The 23668-nt window shown below is 48.6% G+C and overlaps 9 protein-coding genes across 9 annotated transcripts; 6 read left to right on the plus strand and 3 right to left on the minus strand.

The window, feature by feature from the left end:
* The first annotated feature begins 2251 nt into the window (after nt 1-2251).
* Nucleotides 2252-5221, plus strand: GGI43DRAFT_347415 (Kelch repeat-containing protein). Its single transcript, XM_083202223.1, has 5 exons — nt 2252-2539; nt 2592-2687; nt 2754-3421; nt 3483-4482; nt 4562-5221. Exons 1-5 carry the CDS (start codon nt 2413-2415, stop codon nt 5038-5040), a joined length of 2370 nt encoding a protein of 789 aa, XP_083061708.1. The 5' UTR covers nt 2252-2412; the 3' UTR covers nt 5041-5221.
* On the minus strand, nt 5222-6811 carry GGI43DRAFT_347430 (protein HGH1). The gene is made up of 4 exons (XM_083202224.1): nt 6703-6811; nt 6485-6634; nt 6265-6378; nt 5222-6200 (listed from the first exon to the last, which is right to left on the minus strand). Exons 1-4 carry the CDS (start codon nt 6721-6723, stop codon nt 5403-5405), a joined length of 1083 nt encoding a protein of 360 aa, XP_083061709.1. The 5' UTR covers nt 6724-6811; the 3' UTR covers nt 5222-5402.
* Nucleotides 6812-7398: 587 nt separating this feature from the next.
* On the plus strand, nt 7399-9296 carry GGI43DRAFT_402429 (snoRNA-binding rRNA-processing protein ENP1). Its single transcript, XM_083205689.1, has 2 exons — nt 7399-8104; nt 8174-9296. The coding sequence occupies exons 1-2, from the start codon at nt 7518-7520 to the stop codon at nt 9042-9044; spliced, it is 1458 nt and encodes a 485-aa protein (XP_083061710.1). The 5' UTR covers nt 7399-7517; the 3' UTR covers nt 9045-9296.
* A 67-nt stretch (nt 9297-9363) lies between these two features.
* On the plus strand, nt 9364-10143 carry GGI43DRAFT_347522 (uncharacterized protein). The gene is made up of 2 exons (XM_083202226.1): nt 9364-9746; nt 9810-10143. The coding sequence occupies exons 1-2, from the start codon at nt 9682-9684 to the stop codon at nt 9910-9912; spliced, it is 168 nt and encodes a 55-aa protein (XP_083061711.1). The 5' UTR covers nt 9364-9681; the 3' UTR covers nt 9913-10143.
* GGI43DRAFT_347495 (uncharacterized protein) lies at nt 10093-11815 on the plus strand. Its single transcript, XM_083202225.1, has 3 exons — nt 10093-10939; nt 11005-11042; nt 11112-11815. The coding sequence occupies exons 1-3, from the start codon at nt 10375-10377 to the stop codon at nt 11505-11507; spliced, it is 999 nt and encodes a 332-aa protein (XP_083061712.1). The 5' UTR covers nt 10093-10374; the 3' UTR covers nt 11508-11815.
* GGI43DRAFT_402436 (origin recognition complex subunit 4 C-terminus-domain-containing protein) lies at nt 11671-15232 on the plus strand. Its single transcript, XM_083205690.1, has 5 exons — nt 11671-11731; nt 11872-13551; nt 13616-13777; nt 13851-14279; nt 14346-15232. The coding sequence occupies exons 2-5, from the start codon at nt 12121-12123 to the stop codon at nt 14922-14924; spliced, it is 2601 nt and encodes an 866-aa protein (XP_083061713.1). The 5' UTR covers nt 11671-11731; nt 11872-12120; the 3' UTR covers nt 14925-15232.
* A 2976-nt stretch (nt 15233-18208) lies between these two features.
* Nucleotides 18209-19105, plus strand: GGI43DRAFT_382843 (uncharacterized protein; the record flags this gene model as incomplete). The annotated part of the gene is made up of 1 exon (XM_083203288.1): nt 18209-19105. The coding sequence occupies one exon, from the start codon at nt 18209-18211 to the stop codon at nt 19103-19105; it is 897 nt and encodes a 298-aa protein (XP_083061714.1).
* A 2256-nt stretch (nt 19106-21361) lies between these two features.
* Nucleotides 21362-22310, minus strand: GGI43DRAFT_382844 (uncharacterized protein; the record flags this gene model as incomplete). The annotated part of the gene is made up of 2 exons (XM_083203289.1): nt 21362-21595; nt 21654-22310. 2 exons carry the CDS (start codon nt 22308-22310, stop codon nt 21362-21364), a joined length of 891 nt encoding a protein of 296 aa, XP_083061715.1.
* Nucleotides 22311-22444: 134 nt separating this feature from the next.
* Nucleotides 22445-23130, minus strand: GGI43DRAFT_402443 (uncharacterized protein; the record flags this gene model as incomplete). Its single annotated transcript, XM_083205691.1, has 1 exon — nt 22445-23130. A coding segment is annotated over exon 1 (445 nt), but the record flags the coding sequence as incomplete, so codon positions are not given.
* Nucleotides 23131-23668: the final 538 nt, after the last annotated feature.

Genomic DNA, 23668 nt, shown 5'->3' on the forward strand with positions numbered 1-23668 from the left:
CGCTCCGTCGTAGCACTGCATTGAGTCGTACTCGAAATGGAAGAGGTCGGATAGGCCCGAGACAAACTGGAAGTCGTGCTCGATGCGAGGGCTGGCCAACGACAAATCTCAACCACCAAGAGTGACAAGAGTGCATGTGCGGGGCGCGCTAGAGCGCTGAACTGTGCTATTGGTGAGCTGCGGGCGTCCGAGTTGGAGGAGCGAGAAAAAATCTGCTGTTGGAGGCTCTTTTGGGCTGTGGCTGGAGTTGTCGTGAGATGCATTGAAAGAGGTGAGGTTCGGACAGGGTTTATTAGCCGATAAACGAGGCTACAGACGACCCATTCCATGCGCCGTATCTGCTCCGTAGCGCTGAAAGGTCGGTAGCCTTAGTGGCTGTTTAGAGCTCTGCTCCCACTGGCTAGCCGGGGAGCTGCCCCAAAGCGGTAGCTCCAAGTCCTCTGCCAAACCCCTCAGCAATCTATTTTGGGCGCGGCGATTGGCGGGCGGCCCCTCTCCAGGCGTTCTTGGCGACCACTGGGCTGCTCGAGCTGTGCTCAAATTGAGGCTCAATGTCACGTAAAAAGCAAAAGGATGGGAGGAAAATCCCGCTAGAGTCCCCTCTAGGACCCTCTAGGACCCGCTGCCTTTCCCGTGCTCTTTGTACTGCTGAAGGATTTCACAACCCCTGGCTCGACTTTCTAGTTGTAGCTCGAATTCTAGCCCCCCCACGTTAGCTCGATGCTATATTCGATGTCCAAACTTGACAACCTTTCAACCAACTCCAGCATCAGCAATACCCCTGGCCACGGGTCCGCAGCCTCGTGTCATTTTGCGCTGCCAAGGTACTTTCGTAGCACGAGTTGTTCTCACGGTTCACCTCTAGTTTTTGTGGCGACAGACGATGTTTCTGATGACTGGTCGTTATTACAGTTGCGCCGCGTATGACTCGCCCGACTACGATTCAGGCATCACCACGTTGCACAACACCAGAGCTGCTACTATCTGCACTATACCAGCATGCATATGTGCGAGCAGAGGAGATCCTACAGAATCCACAAATCCACCCGAGCGGGGCCTGCTGTTTGCGCCCAGCCTACTGTGATGCCGTGTGTGGCATCCTCTTCGCCCTCGAGCTAAGGACGCAACCACACCGCGCCCTGGACTAAAGAGTAACAATGTCCGATGAGTTGTCATCCAGCTTACATACGTATACTATACTAGCAAGCGATGAGAAATCCCACGCCATTGTTAGGACGATTGCTAGCAGCTTGGGTAAGCAGCTAGAATATTTAGAAAAGACTAGTGCTATGCTCATCCCATCCACACTGCCAAATACCACCGAGGGCTGACTCTTTTTCAGAGACCAGGCCATCGGCATTGTAGCGAGCAACCATTTGAGCATAGGCGAATGGCTCCAGTCAACGTCTCGCAGCCAGCTCATCACGCAATATGGGAAATGGACCCTTGTTCCTGTTTGTCTCAGTCTAGGGTCTGCAGCTCTGGACGATCTCGCTTCCATTTTTACTACGTTGAGAGATTATACTGTGACTATATGTTTGCTACACATATTTCTGGGCCAACAGTCTTGTTGATTGCCAGCGTTACATGTCAAAGCCAAGGGGCTTTTACCCTATTGAACCGTCGGAAATGAACGGCGAGACACCGAAGCAACTCCAGTTGAGCGACGAGAAATGGAAGAGCCTGGCGGCCTGCCCGCCTGATCCCGGCTATTAGCCCTGCAGGAGCGCCGTTCGCATCGCCACAGGACATGTCGGTATACTGCCGGTCGCCTCTCTCGCCTTTGCACTTATTCCCATCATGTGCGACCCATGCGGCCCACAGTCTGCCCGCCATCCCAGCATGATCTTGGAAGCCTCAGTGCCTTCAGCCAACCGTAGCTAGCCCTTGACTAGAGTCCCGCCCGGGATACCGCGCCTCCGGGCCTCTCTTAACCCAGCTTTGGCCAGTGGTTCTTCCTCTAGCTTCCTAAAGCCTGCATTGTTGTGCACCTCGCCCACGATCACCTCGTTAATCGTACAGCATCGGGCAGGCACTGTATCTATAGCAGCCTCAGCTCCTGTATAACTGTGTTGAAAACCGTGTCCCATATAGGGTGTTAGCGGATATTATCTGAATGCTGCGAGCCTGTTAGCTGGTCTTTTCTCTATTTTACTACAATTGCCTTCACGAGATAGCGGCACTACATTTCCTATCTTTCCGCAAATTGCTTCAACCTTCGTTTCGAACTGTCGCCTCAAGATCAGCTTTCCCAGCCTCCTTTCCCCCCAATGGCCTAGTAAATTTTGAGAGTGTATCCTTTGTTAGAGCATCTGTGTTCACACCGAGCCATATCATGCTCGCCGTTTTGGCCCATCACAACTACTAACGCCAACCTCGCCCTCACTGGCTTCCACCGCCAGCCAGGGAAACATGACACTAAACCAAATGATGAAGTCGGTTCTTCTGGCATTCTTATTGCGCCCTATTGAGGCCCAGCTCACTAATTGGGTCGCTGATCAAATCAATACAACCATTTGTACATGGGAAGGACCTAGAGGTATTATATCATCTACACTCTCGATGCAGAATGGCTGCTAACGGTCGACAAGCTGCTATTATTCGAGATAAAATCTACCTCGATGGAGGTGACATCGCCTGGTTACCGGGATTGAAGAACGGATCCTATGGGCAGCTCGCAGGTAACGGTATGTAGAGCACTCATGTCTCATTATCCTGACCGTCGCCTCCATATGCTTATTCACGTGTACTAGCACACACCATTGGGATACTATTCACATACAATCTAAGCTATGCATTTACCTCAAATACCAATGTTACAGGCCTCTTGCTTCAGGATCCTCTATCAAAAGTATTGGGTGGAACGGGTCAAAATAACCAAGATTCGCCAAACTACGTCGATGGTGCCCTCCTTGGTAACGACGCCGAGTTCTGGTTCTATGGCGGTCAACCAGAACTAGATATCAACCCTAGCCCAACCAAAAATAATGTCCTTGGATACGATGCCTACCAGTACGGGGTCTTATCAAGTGGATTTGAACCTGGTTACGTCACAAACGAACCTCTACCAAAAGATGTTAGTCAGTACGTCACATTTGGCGGTGCAGCAAGAGCTCCATCTGAGAATCTGGCTTGGTACTTTTCCGGAGCGACCTCTGAGTCTGACGGACTAATTCCTAAAGACTCCGATAACACTGACAGTCCAACAAAGATATCCAACTACCTCATAACGCTCAATATGACAGAGCAGCTTTTTGAGACGTGGAGCAATAAGTCTCTGCCCTCTGATATCAAGGGCCGAGCAAGCCCCGAAGTAGTTTGGGTCCCTGTCGGTGAGCAAGGCATACTTGTCGCTCTCGGGGGCGTTGTCTTCCCAGAATATGCCAATGTGACTCGCACGTCCCAAAACGCAAAAGCCAGTGTAAGAAATACCCCCAGTTTGCCCTCCATTCAAATATAAAATTCTAATCGCAGACATATAGGAATCACAAAGCCCGGAATTTATGCAAACTATTGACGTTTACGACGTTGCCAGCAAAACGTGGTATACGCAACCAACTACGGGTGGGCCTAGCACCCGAGCTCGTGGGTGTGCTGTCGTAGCAACAGCATCTGACAGCTCCAGCTTCAACATCTATTACTATGGCGGATATGACGGGATTCACGCTAAAGATCCGTTCCACGACGACGTTTGGGTTCTTTCTCTTCCATCTTTTACGTGGACTCAGATCAACAATGGCACAGATTCTCATGCACGAGCAGGACACAAATGCTTTACTCCGTATCCTGACCAACTGATGATCATCGGTGGCTATCCACCTCTCACTGGGTCAAGTTCAAATCCAAATTGTTTGGAGAATGGACCTGTTGTCATGTTCAATCTGACCAGCGGAGAATGGATGGATTCTTATGATCCCACTGAATATGGTGACTATGGTGTCCCCGAGAAAGTCCAGGCTGTCATTGGAGGCAGTGCTTCCGGTGGTGCAACTGCCACAAAGCCAGCCCCTTCTGGCTGGGCAACCGCCGCCCTTGGCAAAGTATTTGCTACGCCGTATGATCAAAAGAAGATTACAAAATACTGGCCTTATCCGGCGGCTCAAACAGACAATCCTTCGGCAGAGCCGGCACCAAAGCCAGCGTCTAAATCCAGTGGATTACCGTCATGGGTAGGGCCAGTTCTAGGCGTCATTCTGGGTCTTATTGCACTCACCTGTATTATTGTCTTGTTCTGCCTTTGGAGACGGCGTAAGAGTCTTAAAAACCGGTCTAGCACGAACACTAGTGAAGAAGCTGGCATGAGGATCCTCTCGTGGATCCGAGGACAACCTCCTTCTCACAAGGCCGCCACGGAGACAACGGAAGAAGTACCTACAAGCCCAGACATGCGAGAATATATACACCCTAGTTACACACCGTCGGCTTCAGCATCAGTCCCTCCCCAGCATCATGAAATGGCCGATACGCAGTTGGTAGAACTTCGTAAGTATCCAGTATCTCTATTCCTTCCTGAAGAAATATGTCTAACAAAATGGCTTTTTTTTTTTTTTTTTTTTTGCAGCTGATAATACAACCCGGGCTGAGCTATCAGATACCGGGCTATCACCAATGGACGTCCGCGAGCGTTATTCTCACTGGTTCCCAGGTGGTAGGACTGATGACGCCTTGCCAAGTCCTACTAGAAGCTCTCTTCAAAGCACATCCAATATCATCTCTCCGATGAACAAAGATCGAAACAGTGATATATCACAGATTGCTGGGTCTAGCGGTCTTCCTTCGCCCCCGATACTCGAAGCTGACGAGGGCGACAAGAAGTCTCTTATGGCAACCCCTGAGGCAGCCCCGACTCCTTCTGGAGAGCAGCGGGCTCAGCTAACTGATGAATCAGCCAGGACGTCGGAGGGTCATGAATTTGTTGTTTCACCCCCAACCGCAGAGGAGAATCCAGGAGACGACTATTTGACAGTGAAGAAACCTTCGTCTTCGGGTACCCCAACGACCAGAAAAAGCGTGTTCCAGGAGCACCACGATGATGATTGATGACACTAGCTGAATGGCGAGACAGCCCGGCATCGGCGTTGGAGTGGGTGGGCAATTTTGATTTAAATTTTTTTAGTTTCTTGGTTTAAGAAAGATGATTGTTATGTGTCTCAGATTCCTAAAATCCGTATATAGGATTGTATACCCACCCATTTTTTCACGCAATATATATAATGTAGCTATGCACAATCCAGACCATTTGTGTATCCTAGTCTAAAATAAATATCAGGCCCATGTTGCACGTCTAGAAAGAAGGCAGAAAGAAGACAACAAATCATGAATGGCTGTCCCCATGTGCGACTTTTCTTCCTTTTCTAATTTTTGTTTCCTCCTTTTATTTTCCTTTTCCTTTTCCTTTTCCTTTAGACTTCAACAAGCTCTTCATCTTCATCGTCCTCAATCTCCTTTACGCGCTCCTCTGCCTCCTCTGGTGCGTCTTCTGTTGCTTCATCTCTCATGAGGACTTGTACTAGTCTATCACATGCTTCTTGTACGCCTTCGTCATTCACCCTCATGTGTGTCTCCCGAATAATAGGATACACATTAATTTTTCTCATCAGTTCACGGCCTTCCAGCGTGGCCGTCAACAGCGTCAATGTCTCAACATGGGTCTGGATGTTGGCCGTATCCGAATCACGCCTCTTGTCCGACGGGAGAAGCTGAAGGTCAGGCAACATCTCCATTGTCTCATCCACGTCGTACTCCTCGTTGCCGGTGATGGGCAGGAGAATGTACGGCAGGATGTTGATGTCTGACTCGGACAAGAATGACGGGTGGGCGGGGATCTCAAAGGCAGCGTTCTTGATAGTGTTGGCAACGCCCTTTCTCCGAATATCGGACTTGTGCTCTGTGAAGACCTTGAGCTTGGTCAGGGGGATGACGCTGTCGTAAGTCTGAGGCGCGAGGAAGTACTGTCGGATTTCCGTGTGTTTGGCGAGGTCGGCGAAGACGTAGGCTAGGTAGTCATAGTCTGCCTTCTTGTTGTATGCGCCGTCTTGACCCTTGACGAAGAGGTCCATGAGCTGGTTGAGAACGTTGTCATCTGAGCCGAGCTGTGAGGGCGCCTCTTGCTTTCGTTGGAGGAAAGCTTTGGATCCATCGTATTTGGAGAGGTTGGCGAGGAGCATGGCTAGCAGATCGGCGTTTGGCTCCTCAGGGTGCTGTTACAAGAGCGCTTGTTATTAGGGGTAGTCTATAAAGATGAGATAGAATAGTGAGACTTACGACAATATGTGAGAATACCATCTCCAGGAACTTTTCATCTGTCGCTACAAACTCCAAGACCACTGGGTCCTCGGTCAAGTTGATGAGAATATTCAAAGCATGTTCGGCGATTTTCTATATATAGCATGAATATTAGTCCCGTTTATAAAATGAAGATAAATTTCCCTTGTATAAATAGATGAGGCCCCATAACAGAGCCACTGTAGATGATAGCACCTACCTCATGGTCCCGAACAAGGAATTTCAGATGCTTAATGGGTTTAAGCTCTTCAGTCTTGAAGATAGCCGGGTCAGAGAGAGAATAAGGAACCAGGTTCTCTATCGCGACGACTCTGATCTGGGGGTTTGGATGGGCAATGAAGCCAACGAGCTGCGCACATGTTAGCGATCTCTTTTTTTAATATTATTCCAGGTATGTTTTTTGAAAGGTGGATATACTTCTTCTAGTTCTGTAGGCATGGTTCTTTGTATATATGTGAACAAAATTTGAAAATGAAATTTACAGTATTGAAAATGGGTATCTGAGTGAGTCGTGGGCTTGAAAGAATGGCTCTTATCGCGAAATAATTTTGGAGGGGCAACTTTTGATGGATTTTGATAATAGTGGGGTGGAAAAAAATGGCTTTGGAACGACGTCAGGTTAGACGACTAAACCGCTTTGGGCAGCACTTATTCAAGCAAGGCGAGAAGCAGTTGTAAGATGCTTCATATGTTGTGTCTAAATATTGCAATTTGCTTGATGAAAAGTAAAAATGGGTTATATATGTGTGTGTGAAATGAGCATTGATACTCCGTATGAGTCATATACCTAAATATGATGGCTTCAGCTACATGTCTTAAGATCTTACCTACCAAGCATAGTATACATGGTGTCTACTGACAAACAAGTGCATTCTCCCAAAACAGTCAAATTTTAAATATCTTAACTAGTATCGAACTTATTCATTAGTAAAGCTTCGGATTTCACAAAGAAAGGTTCTGAATTATTAATTTGCTATCGAAGATGATATTCGCCAATCCAATAACTGGAGCTTCTAGGGTCCAAAGGCGGTGAGGCGCAAGCATAGCACTTTGGTGTTGCACGCTAAGCCTTATTCGCCGAGAGGGGTGGCAGATCGATAAGACACAAATTTTTGATTTTCTGCCCACCAAGTAAGTGCTGGTCTGGCTGGCGCAATAATTCCCACTCCAATACCCAACTTCAGGATCGACACACAAAAAGGCCTGTAGTCTACAACACCAGATAATTCAAAATGCCCAAGGCAACGACTCCAACTGCCACGCGCCCTGGCCGGCGCCACAATCCATTGGAAGATGACGTTCTGGCGACCGGCATCCTGCGCAACAAGCCTACCAAGAGAAAGTCCAAGGAGGCTGGAGAATCCGAGGAAAACTTTGTGGATTCCAAGGCCTCAAAGAACATTCTGCGGATAGGTCGCGAGCTGATGGAAGAGGAGAATGCTGAGCGGCCGACAGCGAAGCCCACAGTGGACAACTTTGGTTATGATTCAAGATTCGGCGAGGAAGAGGAAGAGCACAAGGCATATGATGACGATGAGGCCTGGGGTGACGATGATGTCGAGGTTGAGGATGTTGAGGTTGACCCTGAAGACCTTGATACGTACAGGAAATTCATGGGGGGTGAAGAGGAGGACGACCTGCTGAAACACGGCTGGGATCTCAAGGGCTCTGGAGAGCCTCAAGGAGAGTCCGTCAATTTGGCCGACCTCATCTTGGAGAAGATTGCCGCCCATGAAGCGGCAAAGGCTGGCGGAGGTCATGTTCGCGCACCCGACGACGAATATGAACTTCCTCCCAAGGTTGTAGAGGTATACACCAAGTGAGTAATGCCACTTCTCAAAACGCTTCTGTCGGGCAGTTTTGAATCAGGCGCTAACAAAAACATCAGGATTGGCGAAATTCTCTCTCGTTACAAGTCCGGACCGCTTCCCAAACCCTTTAAGATTCTTCCAACCATTCCTCACTGGGAGGATATTATCGATATCACCAAGCCCGAGAACTGGACCCCCAACGCCTGCTACCAAGCGACCAGAATATTCGTCTCCGCCAAGCCTGGTGTTGTCCAGCGATTTCTCGAGATGGTTATTCTGGAGAGGGTGCGCGAGGATATCTACGACACCAAGAAGCTTAATGTCCACTTGTTCAACTCTCTCAAGAAGGGTCTTTACAAGCCCGCTGCATTCTTCAAGGGCTTCCTGTTCCCACTGATTGGCAGCGGCACCTGTACTCTTCGAGAGGCACACATCATTTCGGCTTGTTTGGCTCGAGTTTCCATCCCGGTGCTGCACTCTGCCGCGGCCATCAAGGGACTTTGCGATATTGCCGCTCAAGAGGTCTCTCAGGGTAGCGAAGGAGGTGGTGCGACCAACATCTTCATCAAGACTCTGCTGGAGAAGAAATATGCCCTTCCTTACCAAGCCATTGACGCCCTAGTCTTTCATTTCTTGAGATTCCGCGCCGAGGACCCTGCCTCTGCCAAGGCTGGCGACAGCATGACCGTCATCATGAGCGGATCAGATTACAAGTCCAAGCTACCCGTCATCTGGCACCAGAGCTTACTGGCTTTTGCGCAGAGATACAAGGGCGATATCACGGAAGATCAGCGCGAGGCACTTTTGGATCTGCTGCTGACGCACGGCCACTCTGCTATTGGCCCTGAAGTCAGACGAGAACTGCTGGCCGGACGAGGCCGTGGAGTGCCTTTAGAGCCTCAAGGTATGGCTTTGGACGGCGATGACACAATGGAGATGGATGCATGAACGCTATAAAAAGCAGACGACAGCGTTTGATGAGGACATGCATGGCGTTTCGGCGTAATTGGATTTAGGGAAGCTATTATAATGGATATTTGAGCTATAAAGACGGATGGATTGAGTCTCATGAGACGCGTCTAGTGCGACAATCCTAGAATTTTTACACCATATTGAATGAAATAAAAAGTTATATCCTAGCAATATATCATCTCTCAGCGATAAGGTACTGTGGAATATCAATCTTTTGCCTTGATAAATTCCTATTTCTCTGCGGCAACAATTGCAGTGCGCACCTTCCAATAACGTTCTTTGATTTCCAGTTTATACAATACAGAGATGACCACGACTCCGGACATCATTGCCCATCCAAATCTTTCTTTCATTCCAACATTCATTAAGTAATTCGTCAATCCTAATACTACAACTTTTACCTAAGAGGAGTTATTCAATATTCCTCCATCCTTTCTCTTCATCTCTTCTTCTATTACAATCAGTTATTTTATTATCAATTTTGCTTGTTTAGGCTCACATTCGATCCTGGGAGAAATATCTTTCGTTGTTTTCCAAGTTTATCTCTGTAACCACTTTCATCTTTTCATGTTTACGGAGTTGGCCATTTGTCTCATCACGATCAGTATCGATCATGTCCCAAGACAAACACCCAAAGGGCTCGACAGCTCGTGGAACATCAGCCAGTCAGGATGCCAAGTGCGCGCCAGCCACGCAGATATCGCCATGATAGTTTATCAGATCGCTAATCATGTTTTGTAGCTATTTTGATCTTTCAGTCCCTTTGCCCGGTCCGCCGTTCTTATTCCTGACGTTTGCGACGCCCTCTAATAACGCCCACGAGCCTCCACGATCTACCCCCTAGGAGAGGGCTATGCAAGACGGCGCATTTACAAATTCAACTTCTCCATCAGGCTCAGCAGCCGACAGACAGAGGGTTAATTCCTTGTCTGCCTCTGACTCGAAATTTGGAGTCGATCCGCCACGACCGCCCCGCGAGGGATACGAGTAGGTCTGGTTTCCGGAGGGCTACTGGGCGGAGAGGCAACTCGCGGCAAACTCTCCTCGCAAGAGCAATGCCAGCTCGAACGCTCGCTTTTAGAAATGGCGCTCGCGATCAACCAAGTCCGCAAGTGAGACAGATGCGCAACATAACGGGTTGTACGCATCCCGATTCACCTCTGTATCTGGCCCGAGATCGAGATACGAGTACCCAAGGCATGATCTTCCACCCATTCATCAAGTGTGGACGCCATACTTATCCGAGTCCGACCATGTTTTCTCACTGCAGCATCCCACTGAGCCCGTCTCGCCTGCTGCTGTTGCGATGACCACGTCAAAATCACAACAGTCAAGTGAAAGTATCGTGGTTTCGCCTAGCTCAAAGAACCATCGCTTGGTTAACGTCCCCGAAAATCCTTCGCCTGACAGCCTTGCTCAGTCGTCACTCAAAACAGGAATTCCATTAACTCCGCTACTATCTCCCAGAGTCTTGTATCTGAAGGCCAAGAAAGAGATCGAATCTAAGATCAAGCAAAAACACCATGAAGACTCGTATATTCATCATCCCACAGCCATCAGCACTCGTTCAGATGCTGGATTTATAGCCAAGACTTCTTGCAGTGATCTGATTTCTGATGAAGACTGTCAAACTCAAGCAACGGTTGAAGGCACCAAAAAATTCCTCGCTGCTCAGAACATCAGCAAGACAGGAACGTGGTTCAAAGATGAGCTTCAGACATCCAAGATAGGCCGCAAGCTTTTTAGCAGAGCACCATGGCATCGGAAGGAATCTGCCGACTCGTTTACCAGTGTTTCTAGCTCCATAAGAGCGGTGCTCAAGGGCAAGACTCCGCCTGCGACTCCTGCGAATCATGGCTTAAGTTACACAAGTACGTAAGCACACTTTTCCTCTGTATGAATAAGTATCTCTGTAGGCTAATTGGCAAGCTATTAGGTAGTTACAATTTATCGAATAGCCCATTTCCGGGAGGGGTAAGTGTGCCCTTGGCATCTTCATTTCCTATTTTTATCTTGAAATTCCCATCAGCTCATTCCTCATAGGAGGCCGTTCGGGTGAGCACACCTCCAATGGACAAAGATACGGCAGATGGCAGGCCACGCGCTTTCTTCACGTCTTTGACACCCCCTATGCCAGACGGCGAGACTAGCATAAAAACGGCATCATCATCGGTGCGCTCTGCGAAACGCTATAGTGTTCACAGTAGTAGCATGGCGTCCCAACCTCGTGAGTGGTGGGAGCAGATACCTCAACGTGGGGGTCGTCGCGACCTCCTAGACACCAACAGTGGCTCTGCCGGTAGATTTGAGTTTGACGTCCCGGAACATTTGCCCAGGAGTCCAATGTGCCCGGCCAATAAACGTCATAAAAGCAGCGGCACGGGCTTGTGTGTATATCATGGCCGAAGGAGAACTGGGTGTATACTCGAGGCGAAATGAGCGAAGTGAAAGGTAATAATTCACACATTAGCAGTTTTGTTTTGAATTTAGCGGCTTTCATACTTAAAAATATCTCAATGAGCTCGATATTTCTCTTTTTCAAGGTCTATGTTCCCTTTGTATCATCCTGCAGCTCAGAGCGTGAAGTTGGTCCTGGTTTATACATTGCATAGTCTGCGCGGTGATTCGAACTGGTTCGGATAAGATTCAAGATTCAATATATACTAATACTATAATTTTAATTCAACTATGCACGTAGAATAGTAATTTTATCTAACAATTACAAGCGAGGAAACATTGAAGCGAAATCGTCGTTTCCAAGGCGACAACAATTGCCTGACTGGGCGCAGGGCGAGGAACGTACCAAAGCGGCACAGCGGCGCTAAATTAACGCGCCAGCTGGAAAACGCGCGTGGCGCGTTCGAATTAATGAACGAGTCTAGGTTAACCAACCTCCATTCTCAAATCGCTGCGAGGAGGCCGGTCGATGTTTCAAGCTTTTCGAGGTCGAGAGCAGTCAAGTAACGCAATGTGCTATTTTGTCTAATTTATGAACGTATAGCTGTCAGAGCTGTATAGTTTTTAAGCGTTCTTTGCCGCCACTGGCCGAACAATGGATCTCGATACATCTCCTAGCAGTCGGAAGCGAAGCCTTGACGAAGATGATATTACCGTAGCGCCAACGACCACTTTCAAGAAGCGCAAGGTCGATGAAGAGAACGCAGATGTGCCCTCGACACCGGGAGCCCTGAGCTCCATTACCTCAGCGATATCGAGCGTCTTTGGATACGGCAGCAAAAAGGCTTCAGAAACCCAGAACGGAGGTGTCGAGCACGGCGCCTCCCTGCCAAAACCGCCATCGCAACCGCTGTCTGCGACCTCACCGAACAAGGCTCGACCAGCAATCAAGCTAGCAGCTCTACTGGGATCAAAATGGGATACAGGAGAGGGCGACCGAGCGTCATCACCAAAAAAGGGAAGAGGGGGTAGGCGCAAAGTGGTGACTGAGCCAGATAACAGCTCGGCAACAGAACCAGGACCTACCTCAGGCAGAGGCAGAGGGAGAGGCAGGGGAAGGGGAAGAGGTGGCAGGGGTGGCAGAGGAGGTCGTGGACGAGGCGGAGCAAAAAGCAGTTTAAGAAAAGAAGAAGAAGACGAGGAAAATATCGATGTCACCGTGGAAGAAGAGGGGTCACAAGCCGTCGCCGTGCCTCACGAATCGCCTTCAACGGTGCGCTCAATCAGGCGCCTCGATTTCATCCCTCTTTCCAATGGCGTCATTGACAATACTGCGGACGAACTGTCGACAAACGAATACCCTTCTATGAGCCCCCTGAAAAGCCGAAGCCTCAATCTGAACGAACGGTTTGCTGAATCGACCAGTACCGGAACTACGCCAAAGAGTATCCTATCGCCGTCGAAGAAAAGAGGGCCTCGGCCGCAGAAAAATGTGTCTTTCAACAATGGTGGAGATGACGAAGCCACCACTGAAGTCTTCTTTGAAGATTTGCCAAAGGAGCCGATCGCGAAAAAGAAGCCTGGTCGGAAACCTGGCCGGAAGCCTAAAAATGCTCAGCCTATTGTTGTTGCTACAGATGAGATTTTGTGTGGCGTATGCTCCAGGCCTGACTCGCAGGCGCCTAATGAGATTATTCTATGCGACAACTGCGACTTTGCTGTTCATCAAATGTGCTATGGAGTGCGGAATATTCCTGAGGGTGATTGGCTGTGCAATTCATGTGCACAAGAAGACGCGCTGGGCATAGCCAAGAAACCAACTGAGGAAGAGGCTCTTGAGGTAGCTGCCGATACGACTGTTACTTCTGCTCCTGCTATCGAAGTACCGGATATTCCTAATCTAGACCACCATCTACGTACCCTTCAAAGAGTCCTCCTGGATCGATGCAACGGTCGCAGGTCGATTCGCATGTTTGGCCAGCAGGATCAGTATGAGAAGGCGCACCAGCTCATCGAGCAAACTGTCGTGGCGGGCGAGGGAAACTCTATGCTCCTTATTGGGCCCAGGGGGTGTGGTAAAACAACGGTATGCACACAGATGTGCCATCCAAACATACTGAGCTGTGTCCTTCTTACTAACAGTTATACAGATGATCAACAATATTATCAAAGACCTGTCTCGAGAACATCGACAAGATTTTCATGTTGTTAGACTGAACGGGTTCATTCACACGGATGATAAACTGGCACTGAAAGAAATCTGGCGGCAGCTTGGAAAGGAAATGCAAGTCGATGACGACTTGCTGAGTCGGGTGAGCATGAACTCCTAAATGTGTTCTCTCAATCTTAGCTTCTACGTTTTGCTAACAACTTCCCCCTCTACAGTCCAATTATGCAGATACCATGGCATCTTTATTGGCACTGCTGTCTCATCCTTCTGAGATTCTAGGACAAGACGAAGGGTTCACCTCGCAGTCTGTCATATTCATCATTGATGAATTCGATCTTTTTGCGACTCATCCTCGACAGACGCTTTTGTATAATTTGTTTGACATTGCGCAATCTCGAAAGGCGCCGATTGCAGTTCTAGGCTGCACGGCCCGCCTTGACGTGGTAGAGATGCTAGAGAAGAGAGTGAAGAGCCGATTTAGCCATCGATATATCTACTTATCGCTTCCCAAGAACCTAGCGGCTTTCTGGCAAGTTTGCCGACAGGGGCTGATGCTCGGAGATGTTGAACCGGAGGAAGAGGGCCTAGACCGGAGTATTGATGGGTTTCCCGAATTCCAGGCGTATTGGGATCACAAGATTGAGGTTAGTCTTTTTTTTTCTGTTCTCCACAGTCGACAACCCCAGTATTCTAACAACGGCTTGGCGTAGGATCTTTACAAGCAACGGGCATTTCAGGATCTGCTGCAGTATCACTACTACACGACTAAGTCACCGTCGGCATTCTACAATGAGTGGATATTGCCGCTTTCATGGCTCACAGCGGGCAATCCAAATCTTGAGATACCGGCCGTCGGGTCAGACTTGACGTCTCTGACGCCGCCGGATTCCCGCCTACACTTACTGTCAACGCTATCAGATCTCGACCTCGGGCTATTAATTGCGGCCGCACGGCTTGATATTGTCGCCGACACGGACACAGTTAACTTTGCCATGGCGTATGATGAGTATAGTGCTCTGGCCGGACGACAACGCGTGCAATCGGCCACGGCGGGAATGCTTGCCCAGGGCGGCAACGCAAGAGTCTGGAGTCGCGGCGTGGCGGCTGTAGCGTGGGAGAGGCTTGTTACACTCGGTCTGTTGGTTCCGGCTGGCGTGGGTGCTGGCAGCAGGAATCAAGGATATGGAGGGTTGGAAGCAAAGATGTGGAGAGTGGATGTGGCCCTGGAGGAAATTCCAGCTGCCACGAAGGTGAGCACAGTTTTGGCGAAATGGTGTAAGGAGATATGATTTCATGTTTTCTTTCTTTGCGATTTTCTTGCTTGTATTACGACTTGAGCACTGATTTGAAGGGGGTTTTCCTTTTCTTGCCCTATTGAGAAAAAAAAGCATAAGCATGTACGAATGAAATATCACGGCACTCATATCATAGACAGTGGGGGAAAAGGGTTGGAATGGAACGGGCCGTCCCATAGGTACTGAAGAAACACCCAAATGCAGGTAGTGCTACTACTAGACACGTTAATTCCTACGATTATTACTACTAGACACATTAATTATCACGATTATTGCTATAACTACTACTAGTATAATGATCTACGACTGGTGATGGTGCCATACCTACTCACTACAAATCTCGGCAAACTTATGACGACAAGGAGCGAGCCGGAGGAACATGAAATCTCTCGGCCGAGTAATTAAGTCTAAACTGGGGATCCTCCCTCTGTCCCCTGCCGCCACCTGCCGAACCGTTGAGCAAAATGCAGTAAGATGTGCCGTCGTTCAAGCATCTGTGCTGCATGATTACATACACTGCCCGGATCACACCCACCAAATTCTCTTTTGGCCAACAATATATGCACCGCACGGGCTCCTCAGTCGGACAAACTAATGTGCCCATTGCCCGGCTCAGGAATGGAAAAGGGCCAAAGAAGAAGAATTAAGGTTGTATTAACGCCGCTGCACCGCGTCTATTCGAACAGGCCGAGTGGGGCGAGATTAAGGCCATGGATTCAATTCGCTATCATTTACGAGATGGAATGCAAGCCCTATAATTTGATTGCAATTTTGGTTAATTGGTATTTTGTCAAGCTGTGGAGTAGCAATAGGAGAGCAAAAACGCGGTATCAAGTCGGAGCGAGGCGGCTTTGATGATGCGCCGTCGGGCTAAATGATGTCTGTGGTTCTATTCCTTTTGTCTGATTGGGCTTAGGGGGTGTTGGGGATCGGATATCGAGAGCCTAGCCGACAGCCGAAGCTATTACTGTATTTATGGGGATCTACAATACAAAAGGCAATGTATATGCAGTAGAGTATTTCCCGATTCAACTTAACGGAAAGCTTTTTTTTGCCATCTGCCATTTTACTTCCCTGTTGAACCTCGAGACTATTGATGGCAGGGAGTAGGCAAGAGTCAGTTATCAGGCCATGAGGATGAACTTGAACGCCGAGTCATTGAATACGGGCAATGAATGTTACCGTTATATTGGATCACTATACACAAAATATCGGTATTGTGAAAATGAATTACCTTATACGGAATATTGGCACTCTATGTCCCTGTCAGAAGCGTAAATCTTTATCGTTAAAGGGAAAAAAGAAGACAACAATCTCAGCATCTTATCGAACTAGTAGCAGCCGGTGCATCTTCTCGGGAACTCCCACCCGAGAATTCGGTGTAAGGCAATCTATAAATTTCCAAAAGAGGCATCTCGTATACAGCCAGTCCGACATGTGTCGCCCAGAACGGTTAACGCTCGTGCATATTCACACCAAACATTTATTTTTCCGGCTTTGCAAAGAGGAATGTGGTGTGAATAACTCCGAACCTTCCTTTCACGCACTTACACCGCAACAGCCGCAGCACCCGCAAATTCGGTAGTACTACATTGACAGCTTCCCGAACCCTTGACGGTAGATAAAGCAGCTGCAGCAGTGCAGCGGGCCCCATTCCGAATGGTAAGTAAGCGGAAGTTAATTGCATCAGTGGAAGCATTATCCAACAAAAAGACAAGGAAGAGACAAGCTTATTAGCTCAGCCTTGTGAACTACTAAAAAGGATGTGTGTGTTACATATGAGGCTAGCACGTGAAATCGAGTAAGCTGGCATGTGGCGCATTGAGAAAAGATGTGCACAGCCTCGATAGCGACAAAAATAAAAACAGCCACAAATTCTAAGAATAACCTGCGATTGAGTAAGTTCCCGGCTCCGTTGCTGGCCGCTGACTAAGGAGCGTTAGCCTGTTTCAGGGAATGGGATGAATAAGAAGAGAGATTGAGGATCTTGGGGCAAAACGTACATGCCTAACAGGGAAATAGGTAACCTGGTTGGGATTCGTATTGATCTGCCTATTGAAACATGTAGTAATACTCATTAATAAACAGCGGGATCTTATTACTAGTAGCCAGTGGTATTACTGCTGCGATAACCAGTGTAAGTAACACAGGAATCCGCCGATTATAGAAGCAGGTACGTACCGATGCTCCATTCACGTGCGTCCCCACATCCCGACCACCAGCTTCTCTCTCCCAGCTTCTCCACCAACCACTTCGCTTCGTCACAAGCAGAAACAGCCGCAACGTCTCATCCTGGACCCCGTTCTAGTGGGATTCGGTGATTTGTGACATAACCAGAACCTCGTACTTACGACCAGCTCGACTGACTCGGTACGATCCTATGCGATCTTACCGCCAGCGAATGCCAGCCAGTTGATGTCAACGATAACTCCAGCACGCCCGCACAGAGACCAGGGCTTGTTGAGACGGTTGATCTTGTCCTCCGCTTCCTTGCTATTGTGCGAAACGTCGTTTCGACTAACAGCTGTCAATTGACAATACACTACGCCAATACGCACACAGACGGACGTGCATAGCGCGCTTGTTGGCTTTGTTACCGCCCAAACCAACCAAGTTCGGGGCTGACACCTGTCAGCACAAAGGCGGCGAAAGCGCGCTGCTCCGAATTCGTCTAAACGGGCCCTTTCTCTCTTTGTTCCCTTTGTTTTTTTATTCCGGTTCAATCTCCGGCGGCTGTCCCAGGCTTACGGGTTCGCGGTTATACATAGGCTAGCGCTGCTGCTATAACTGGCCGCATTACGGGCCATATTACAGATCAAAGCATCAATCGACCTTTATTTACTCTTCCCTGTCTTTGTTTTATTTTGGGCAAAGTGTGTACTTTTTCTCCTCCTTCTTTTCCCCTTCTTCCATTCCCTGGTCTTTTGGGCTGGTTGAAGAATCCCTTTGCTGCCGCTCTTTGCCTATTTAGCGGTATCCCTTGCTTCAGCTCTGAAACGGCGCCTAAGCCTCCCACCCTCCATCTCACAAACGCCCCGCGCCTTAGGCTCGTGATATCAGCATAAGACCGCTGTATCAGCCGCACAGTCTATATAGTGGCTACGCCAACTTAAAACCCACTTAGCATTGCCTTTTCTCTTCTTCTTTTTTTGTTTCGTGAAAAGAAACATTTCTGCATAAACGCCAGCTGTCAAACGGCTATGCGAAGAGAAGAATAAAGAGAAGAAAAGAGAAAGTGAAAGAGACGCCATATACAGACACCATCAATCCGGGCCAAAATGTCGAAACGAACAGTCTTCACCACCATTACTCCCCTTCCTCCGGGGATCTCCCGACAAGCCGCCGTCGACTTCCTCCACAACCACCGCGACATGATCGATCTGAATCCCTTGGTCACCGACCGCCATATCATTCCTCCTCCTCCTCACGCTCTGCCAGAAGAGCACGTCTGCACCTGGTATTCCATCACCGATAAAATCTCCTATCTTCCCGGCGGCCTTGTTACAGGCGCAGTGTCATATACTGCAGCTTTCCACGACCTGCCAACGGGTCTGCAGACTCACTGCCATGCGCCCATGGGCGTCGATCTCCGTGAGAAGTGGTCTGTTGCTGGATCTGAGCCCGGAGAAGACCCGGAGCCGATGGAACTTGGCTTGGGAGCGCCGCGGGAGGGGCTGTACATTCGGGAGGATGTCATCATAACATGCAACATGGTTATGGCAGGCTTCATTAAGAAGACGATTAAGAAGGCTCACGGCGTACTGATCGATGCCATTGCCTTGAAGACTATTGGCTCAAATCCACAGCTGTCAAATCCACAGCTGTCGGAGTCACAGACGCAGGAGCGACAGCAGCAAGCTTTGCCGCCGCTGAGGATTCAGAATAAGCTGCTGACAAAACCACTGCCTGCGCGACCAACCTCATGGCAAGTACCACCGCCACGACCGCCTCCGCCATCCCAGACGACAAATACCTACCAGACAGAGACCTACCAGACTGGGGACTACCAGACTGGGGACTACCAGAGAGGGGCTTACCAGGCAGAAACCTATCAGACAGAGCCCTATGAGACGGAGGCCTATCAGTATGAGACGGGAGGGCTGGATAGAGGGCCGCACTACGGGTACGTAGAGGACCGGATGGGACCCCGTACAATGGCGACAAAGTACGCCTAAGGGCTGCTGTAATGATACCCACTGGATTTGTGCCCTGGCATATCAATCTCTCTTTTTTTTGTTTTAATTCATTGTAATATCCGTGTCATGGTTACCGGTCGGAGTCTCTCATTTCATGTGCTGGATAACATGATGCATCTGAACGCAATTGGAAAGCGATGCGGGCTATATTTTTCTTTAGTTTATTGTTTGAATTACACAATTCATTGGATTATATGCGAGGCGTTGGTAGGAAAAGAGATAGGTCTCCTTGCCAGAGGTAGCTCAATTATATTAATCGGTTAGAATACGCTAACAAAAACGATGACGTCTACACCATCAACCCACTTTCTTTGGACTTCAGAGATGCAGTGACAGCGTTCAATAAGATCCTTGAATGGCGTACAATTAAGTCGACTCAAAAGCTATAGATTGCCATCCAAAACAACGTAGATTTTGCTATCTTTTCTTGATTCTCGGTAGCTTTCCGCCCAAAAACTAAAAGCTATTTCATGTCTTCTTGCCTCCCACTAACTTCATCGTCACACCATCTGAACTCTGATATACGTCGACACTGTCGCTCGTGACTTCGTTAGTGTAGCGATTTAGCGTTGCACTGCCGCTTCCATATACAACACGTTTGCAGTGATTTGCGGGGAACTGAGATAAATTGCACTTCACCTCGCCTTCTCACGTCAATTAAAGCATTCACTGTCTCGGGTTGCCTTGACAATGGATCTCAGTTACCTAGGTAACATTCATTGCACGCGGGAATTACTGTTGTCGAACTTGAGTACCAGTGACCAACGGTCATTTATCACCGCTATCAATTCGCAATTCAGCGCTGCCGAATATGACCGGAATATTTTGGGCCTTTCCAATCCCGACCGTGAAAGATGGGGATTGATCAATGACGATGCTACAAGTTCGTCAGCTGGGTCGGCCTGGGCCCCAACTCCTCCTATCTTTTCATCTCCCTGCCTTTCATCTTCTGGCTTTCCATCTCCTGGCCTTCTACCTGAACTCTCTCCACCCGATATCATTCTACCTGAAGCTTCTCTATCACTGTCTACGTCCTTCGAAGCTTCCGAAAGCCTTGTGTCACAAGCTGACCAAGACGCATATGAAGCAGAGATAAGATACTTAGAATTACAGTTCGAGTTACAGGAGAAGTGGAGAGAAATTGAACGAACGTCAAATAGACTATATGTGAAGTTTGGTAAGATGAAATCTATGCTCAACTTCTAGGTAAGAGATTGACCGCAGTGTTCAGCACGGTGTACTCCTCCTATTAATACAGATAGCGCTAGTGACTTTATTCGGGAATCTTGAGCTCTGTTTACGCTGGCGACGACGCGAGCACTCATTCGGTAGACACAACCGCATTCACCCACAGCATATCTTCATCTTCTACACGTCTGGGGATATCCCTCGATGTTCGGGTCAAAGCAGGCTTCGGCGCGATCGAAAACATGCATAAATTATATGTGACAGGTTATTATACAATATTCTTTTACTGATCTAGTAATGTATATGCGGCTATGTAGTATTTTAATTGGCGTTTAAGGGTATAAGAGATTTCGCCTTGTTAGCTACAAAGATTTATATTATAATCAGGCTATAGCTTGTGGTTCTTATTACAAATAGCTGGTTCTGTTAACAGTCAGCAGTGCCTTGTGCGCTGAGCGCAGATCTAGCTTGAGGAGATTCTTTCAGGGCCATTAATTAGTTTACGCTTTGTATTCAAGGGGGAGAGGCTGATATGAATGAATTTCAAAAGTTTAATATGTGCTGCAGCTGCTATGAAAGGCGATACTGAAGCCCAGGCGTAGTGAAGGGCAGCTTCTGGTTTTGCTCTCCTGTCTTAGCATATCGTTACGGAAGCATCACTAGCGTCATTTATATCAAGATTTTAAGGGCCAAGATTTAACAAAATCAAATCAATAAATTTCAAAAGTAAAAATAAGAAAAATCTTCACACGGACAAGCAGCTCCCACTTTGATGCCCTTCTATGCTGAAATTAAAAATGAGGCTGAATTACCACACCGTGATAAGAAGCAGCTCGAAGTATGAAAAAAAAAAAGAGTCTATCCCCAGAAGAAGAACGAAAACCTAAAAACCCATCTCACCAGCAAAGGGCCACGTACAAATCCTTTCCAAGCATGTATTCCTTGTCCATCCTCAACATATTCATCCTCGTCATCAACCGTCTCTTCATCACCATATTCCACCAGCCTTTCCTGGCAGCAGCTGTATTAATTCCAGCAGATATTCTCTTACAAGGCGAGAACGCCGACGATGAGGGCGCCGAAGACGGCAGCACCGACGTGGACGAAGGAGCTGGAAGCACCGCTGACGATGACCGGGGGAGGCTTGGGGGGTCCGGTAGGCTGAGGTGGGCCAGGAGGACCAGGAGGACCGGGAGGAGGAGGAGGGCCGGGGGGGCCTGGGGGAGGGGGGGCAGGTGGGCCGGGAGGAGGAGGAGGCTTGGCTGTCTCGGTCGGGCAAGGCTGTGATGTAGCAGTCAGTATATGAGTTGAATAACTGGATAGGAGATTCGATACATACCTCGACAATGGTGCATGGGCAGTCAGTGATGGTCAAGGTGGTGGCCTTGGTGACGGTGTACTTCTTCTCGTTGACAGTCAAAACGGTGGGCTCAGGGCACCAGGTGGTGTACTGCGAGACGATCTTGGTGGTGGTGGTGGCCTTCTCCCAGGCCTTGTGCTCCCACTCGGCAGTCGTGGTCTCTTTGTGCTCCCACTCGTTGGTCTTGGTCTCTTTGTGCTCCCACCCGTTGCTCGTGGAAGTCTCTTTGTGCTCCCACCCGTTGCTCGTGGAAGTCGCCTTGTGCTCCCACTCATTGCTCGTGGAAGTCGCCTTGTGCTCCCACCCGTTGCTCGTGGAAGTTGCCTTGTGCTCCCACTCATTGCTCGTGGAAGTCTCCTTGGCCTCCCACTCATTGCCCTTGGAAGTCTCCTTGTGGTCCCAGCCCTCCTTGGAAGGAGGAGTGTAAGACGGAGGAGTGTAAGACGGAGCAGCAGGCTCCGTGTGCCAGCCCTTCTTGCTGTTATCGTCCTCCTTGTGGTCCCAGTCCTTTTGCCCGTCAACAGGGTAAGGAGGGGCATCAGAGTAAGCCGGGACGGGAGGCTCCGGGGGAACGTAGACGCTGCCGGCAGCAGCAAGGCCCACAAGGGACACGATCACAGCGGAGACGGTACGCATTTTGATAGTTTTTATAAGAGCGAATGTGTTTGAGGAAAACGAATGTTGGAGAGATATACTCTCGAAAAGAAAAAGGCAAACGAAAGAAGAGAAGAAGCGAATGTGAGGTAGAAGCTGAATTGTTGTGCGAATGCTGAGGAAAAGAAAAGCCCATCTTGGACGGAGACGACGGGAGTTTATATAGATGAATGCACGAGGTGAGCATGCAAGCATCTGGATCAGATCAACAGCTAGTTTACAGAGAAGAAGGACGAAAGCGCCCGGATGCTGAGAATCAGAGACATAACAAAACCCACAAGGAACGTTTCTTCCTCTCTCTCTAACATGCTTAAAACACAGCTAGAAAGAATGATGGTAGCACCACTGTCAGTAAGGCCGTCTGCGGCACGACATTCTGCTGTGCTGTGAGACATGTAGAAAAAAGCAAAGCATCCAGGAACAGATAGCGTAAGACAAGGGATGAGAGCAGAAAAGCATAGCGGGAACAGAATAAGAGGTAAAACATACCATTGCCATTTTTGGACACCGTCAGGCACACTGCACGCTTCTCCCTTCCTCTCTCGTAGAAAAAAAAGGTCGTCTTCGATTCGTCTTCGTTCCTGTCCAGCCCCCCTCGAGAATTTCTCCAAACCACCAACTCCAGCATTCCAACTACGCACCGAAAGCAAATTGCTTTCCATGCCAACGACAGGAGCTTCACAACCGCAAACAACCGCAAACCACCACCAACCCCGCAGATTTCCTTCATTCCCTCAATACCTGTAACGCAGATGACTGAAGCATTAAAAAAACAATCTCACGATGGCATCATCTTCCAGAAATTTGACTAGTGCACATTTGAATTCTTGCTTTAGTTTATTTAATTTTTTTTTATTCTCTTGATTTGATTTGACTCAGGCATATTCCGCCTTCGCTTCTCATTTATCCGCAGGTCTTGCAAGACCGTAAACATACATACAAAAGTACTCCATACATTTGTGCCGGCCGGCTCTCAGAATCGTTGATCCGTTCGATGCCATCGCCGTTGCAGTGTCTCAGTTTCCCATCCACCGCAGAAAGCCCGTAGGCGTACAATCTCTTCCATACTCGGGTGATATGTGGCGCGTTTAATCGACGCGCAGATCAGTAGCCCACTTTGTTCATCGCGGCTATAGCCATCGATTCCGGCCCAATCCCCTCCTCCACTCCCTCCTTTCTATGAGCAATGCATAAGTGTCAAACTGCAACATAATAAAAAATGAGTACATAAAACAAGCCGCCATGTTTGTGCCGTATTCGTTGCCATGTGACCTCTCTTCTATACCAGGTTTCCCTTGAACGCCTTCCACTCTTTCGTTCTTTTTTTTCTTTTGTCCAAA

The sequence above is a fragment of the Trichoderma evansii genome (genome assembly GCF_050947405.1).
Source record: "Trichoderma evansii strain SZMC 28006 chromosome Unknown GGI43scaffold_7, whole genome shotgun sequence".
Taxonomy (NCBI): Eukaryota; Fungi; Ascomycota; class Sordariomycetes; order Hypocreales; family Hypocreaceae; genus Trichoderma; species Trichoderma evansii.